Genomic DNA, 5,000 nt, shown 5'->3' on the forward strand with positions numbered 1-5,000 from the left:
TTGTTCAGTCATGCTGCTAAGATGCAAAGTACACTGGAGTTGAAGAAAAAAAGAAACAACCAGTGTCTGTGCTCGCTCCTGAGTGCAGTGGCTGCTTCTGTCAGTGTATTTCCTGTGCACTCATTGCTAACATGCAGAATCAGCTGAAAAACAGCTGACGTCATGTGACTAGAGCCAGACTGAAGCGGACCGTCGGCTACAACACGCGTGACACACTGAAGAGCAGCTCACCGAAGTGTTTGATCTGCTTCTCATATTTCTCCACAAAAGTTTTGTGTTTCTCCTCCTTCTCCTCCTCCGTCTCCTCCTTCTCTGGCTTGACGTTGACCACGCTCTGAAAGACAGACAGCAGAGCGTCAGTCGCGTGTCTCTGGAGCACTAGCGTGTGCTGGAGGCGTGACGCACCTTACTAAAGCCCTCCTTGCTGAGCGTGTCCACGTTCCAGGGCATCTTCTTCTCCTCGGTGCGATGCTCCTGCATCTTCTTCTCCCACGACCTCTCCTGCTTCTTCAGCTGCTTCTCCTCCTCCTGAGCTTTGGTCAGATCGGCTTTAGCCTCCGGTGTGGACGCTGAGGAGAGCTCCTGAACACGCCGCTGTGCCTCCGCTAGCTTCCTGCGGCTCTCCGCCAGACTCTTCTCCAGCTCCTCTCCCTTCTTCATGAAGGCCTCCATCCGCTCCACACGAGCCTGAGACGAGAGAGACACACCTGACCATCAAACACACACACCTGACCATCACAACACACACACACACACACACACACACACACACACACACACACACACACACACACACACACCTGACCATCACACACACACACACACACACACACCTGACCATCACACACACACACACACACACACCTGACCATCACACACACACACACACACACACACACACACCTGACCATCACAAACACACACACACACACCTGACCATCACAAACACACACACACACACCTGACCATCACAAACACACACACACACACCTGACCATCACACACACACACCTGACCATCACACACACACACCTGACCATCACACACACACCTGACCATCACACACACACACACACCTGACCATCACACACACACACACACCTGACCATCACACACACACACACACACACCTGACCATCACACACACACACACACACCTGACCATCACACACACACACACACCTGACCATCAAACACACACACACCTGACCATCACACACACACACACACACACACACACACACACACACACCATCACACACACACACACACACCTGACCATCACACACACACACACACACACACACACACACACACCTGACCATCACACACACACACACACACACACACCTGACCATCACACACACACACACCTGACCATCACACACACACACACACACACCTGGCCATCACAAACACACACACACACACACACCTGGCCATCACACACACTTGACCATCACACACACACACACACACACCTGACATCACACACACACACACACACACACACACACACCTGACCATCACACACACACCTGATCTAACATTCACACACTCTTGCATTTTTGGTTCATGTGGACCATACTGGTAATTTCATAAAACATAGTGTGTGTGTGTACCTGGTGTCTCCAGCGGAAGAGACTCGGTGTGTGTGTACCTGGTGTCTCCAGCGGAACAGACTCGGTGTGTGTGTGTGTGTGTGTGTACCTGGTGTCTCCAGCGGAACAGACTCGGTGTGTGTGTGTGTGTGTGTGTGTGTGTACCTGGTGTCTCCAGCGGAACAGACTCAGTGTGTGTGTGTGTGCGTGTACCTGGTGTCTCCAGCGGAAGAGACTCGGTGTGTGTGTACCTGGTGTCTCCAGCGGAACAGACTCGGTGTGTGTGTGTGTGTGTGTGTGTGTGTGTACCTGGTGTCTCCAGCGGAACAGACTCGGTGTGTGTGTGTGTGTGTACCTGGTTTCTCCAGCGGAAGAGACTCGGTGTGTGTGTACCTGGTGTCTCCAGCGGAACAGACTCGGTGTGTGTGTGTGTGTGTGTGTGTGTGTACCTGGTGTCTCCAGCGGAACAGACTCGGTGTGTGTGTGTACCTGGTGTCTCCAGCGGAACAGACTCGGTGTGTGTGTGTGTGTGTGTACCTGGTGTCTCCAGCGGAACAGACTCGGTGTGTGTGTGTGTGTGTGTACCTGGTGTCTCCAGCGGAACAGACTCGGTGTGTGTGTGTGTGTGTGTACCTGGTGTCTCCAGCGGAACAGACTCGGTGTGTGTGTGTGTGTGTACCTGGTGTCTCCAGCGGAACAGACTCGGTGTGTGTGTGTGTGTGTGTACCTGGTGTCTCCAGCGGAACAGACTCGGTGTGTGTGTGTGTGTGTACCTGGTGTCTCCAGCGGAACAGACTCGGTGTGTGTGTGTGTGTGTGTACCTGGTGTCTCCAGCGGAACAGACTCGGTGTGTGTGTGTGTGTGTACCTGGTGTCTCCAGCGGAACAGACTCGGTGTGTGTGTGTGTGTGTGTACCTGGTGTCTCCAGCGGAACAGACTCGGTGTGTGTGTGTGTGTACCTGGTGTCTCCAGCGGAACAGACTCGGTGTGTGTGTGTGTGTACCTGGTGTCTCCAGCGGAACAGACTCGGTGTGTGTGTGTGTGTGTGTACCTGGTGTCTCCAGCGGAACAGACTCGGTGTGTGTGTGTGTGTACCTGGTGTCTCCAGCGGAACAGACTCGGTATGTTTGTGTGTGTGTGTGTGTGTACCTGGTGTCTCCAGCGGAACAGACTCAGTGTGTGTGTGTGTGTGTGTGTACCTGGTGTCTCCAGCGGAACAGACTCGGTATGTTTGTGTGTGTGTGTGTGTGTACCTGGTGTCTCCAGCGGAACAGACTCGGTGTGTGTGTGTGTGTGTGTGTGTGTGTACCTGGTGTCTCCAGCGGAACAGACTCGGTGTGTGTGTGTGTGTGTGTACCTGGTGTCTCCAGCGGAACAGACTCGGTATGTTTGTGTGTGTGTGTGTGTGTACCTGGTGTCTCCAGCGGAACAGACTCGGTGTGTTTGTGTGTGTGTGTGTGTGTACCTGGTGTCTCCAGCGGAACAGACTCGGTGTGTCGATGTTTGGGTGAGTATCATCTTCATCATCAGAAACCTCGATATGATCCCAAACACTGTAATCGATGGTCGTCATGACGGTCACTTATGCGTCTGCTCCGTTATAAAGCTGCGTAAAATCGCTGTTTTTACTTTTATTATTATTATTATTATTATTATTACAAGGCCTTTGTTATATTCCTGTGTTTTCGTGCCTCGCGCACAGCCGCTCTTTCTGGAACTCTCCTTCACTTCCGCCCACAGTGACGTCATCGCCGAGTGCCGTGAACTAGCGTACGTCACTGTCTGGAGCCGAACTCAAGCCTGTCCCGTTATTATTATTATTATTATTATTGTTATTATTATTATTATTTATCACCTTAAGGTGAACAAATTGCGGAATGGCATTCGTTTTTGACCTGTTCAGATGCAGGTTCTGACCCAAACTCACGAGTTACTCGAACTAAACCTAAACAAAACCAGAAACTGACCTGTCTTGGAAATCCTGTGAGTTTCTTTCTGTATCAGAAGAGAAATGACAGCAGTCTTGTGGCTCAGAGGTCGAGCGTTGTGTGTTCATTTCCTCAGACTGAATGTTTTTCTATCAGATTGAACACCAAACTAGAGGTTATGTGTAAAATGTGAAATATTTTCTGAAGATTACAAAATAAATGTAATGTAAACGTTGAAAATGATTTCCTGAATACACAGCTGTTAGTGGAAAGATCTCAGAGTTGAATGAGAGAGGAGTATTTTATATCGACTGAAGAAAACTATTACTTAGAGTTAATTAGCAATGATGGGTCTTAATTTGGGGTTTTAATCACACACTATTTTATTGATCTATTTTTATTTATTTTTAATTTATATAGCGCTTTTAACAATATAGATTGTAACAAAGCAACTGAGCCGCATTAAATAGGAAAACAGTGTAAAAGCAAAGTAAAACAAACAGGGCAGTTCATCATTAATTCAGTGATGTCATCATCAGCTCAGTTCAGTTTAAACAGTGTCTGTGTAATCAAGTAGAGATGTAGTGATTAACTGGTTTCACAATTAACCTTGCTTTAAATCATCACGGATAATTAATTGTAAAGACTTCGATGCAGAGTGTTTCTGTCACAGAGAACAGAACTGTTGCAAGTTGCACAAAACTAAAACAAAGTTAGACTAGCAGTGCACGATCTTAAAATACTGTGCTGATCAGAGAAACAGAGGCTACTACACACACTAAATTAACTGTGACAGAGGAACCAAATAGCCAAGCTTTACAGGTGCTGGTCATATAATTAGAATATCATCAAAAAGTTGATTTATTCACTAATTCCATTCAAAAAGTGAAACTTGTATATTATATTCATTCATTACACACAGACTGATATATTTCAAATATTTATTTATTTTATGATGATTATAACTGACAACTAAGGAAAATCCCAAATTCAGTATCTCAGAAAATTAGAATATTGTGAAAAGGTTCAAGACACAGGTGAAGACACCTGGTGCCACACTCTAATCAGCTAATAAACTCAAAACACCTGCAAAGGTTTTAAATGGTCTCTCAGTCTAGTTCTGTAGGCTACACAATCATGGGGAAGACTGCTGACCTGACAGTTGTCCAAAAGATGACCATTGACACCTTGCACAAGGAGGGCAAGACACAAAAGGTCATTGTAAAAGAGGCTGGCTGTTCACAGAGCTCTGTGTCCAAGCACATTAATAGAGAGGAGAAGGGAAGGAAAAGATGTGGAAGAAACAAGTGTACAAGCAATAGTGATAACCGCACCCTGGAGAGGATTGTGAAACAAAACCCATTCAAAAATGTGGGGGAGATTCACAAAGAGTGGACTGCAGCTGGAGCCAGTGCTTCAAGAACCACTACACACAGACGTATGCAAGACATGGGTTTCAGCTTTGCATTCC

The 5,000-nt window shown here is 47.4% G+C and overlaps 1 protein-coding gene across 1 annotated transcript in view; it reads right to left on the reverse strand.

The window, feature by feature from the left end:
- The window catches only part of LOC127949504 (hsp90 co-chaperone Cdc37), a 7,718-nt gene extending 4,371 nt beyond the window's left edge, over positions 1–3,347 (reverse strand). The window contains exons 1-3 of the mRNA XM_052546883.1: positions 3,067–3,347; positions 406–687; positions 232–334 (exon numbers count right to left, since the gene is read on the reverse strand). Coding sequence (XP_052402843.1) covers positions 232–334; positions 406–687; positions 3,067–3,174 — 493 coding nt within the window. The 5' untranslated portion in view covers positions 3,175–3,347. The remainder of the gene's footprint in view (positions 1–231; positions 335–405; positions 688–3,066) is intronic.
- Between the last annotated feature and the right edge of the window lie 1,653 nt (positions 3,348–5,000).

The sequence above is a fragment of the Carassius gibelio genome, chromosome B1 (genome assembly GCF_023724105.1).
Source record: "Carassius gibelio isolate Cgi1373 ecotype wild population from Czech Republic chromosome B1, carGib1.2-hapl.c, whole genome shotgun sequence".
Taxonomy (NCBI): Eukaryota; Metazoa; Chordata; class Actinopteri; order Cypriniformes; family Cyprinidae; genus Carassius; species Carassius gibelio.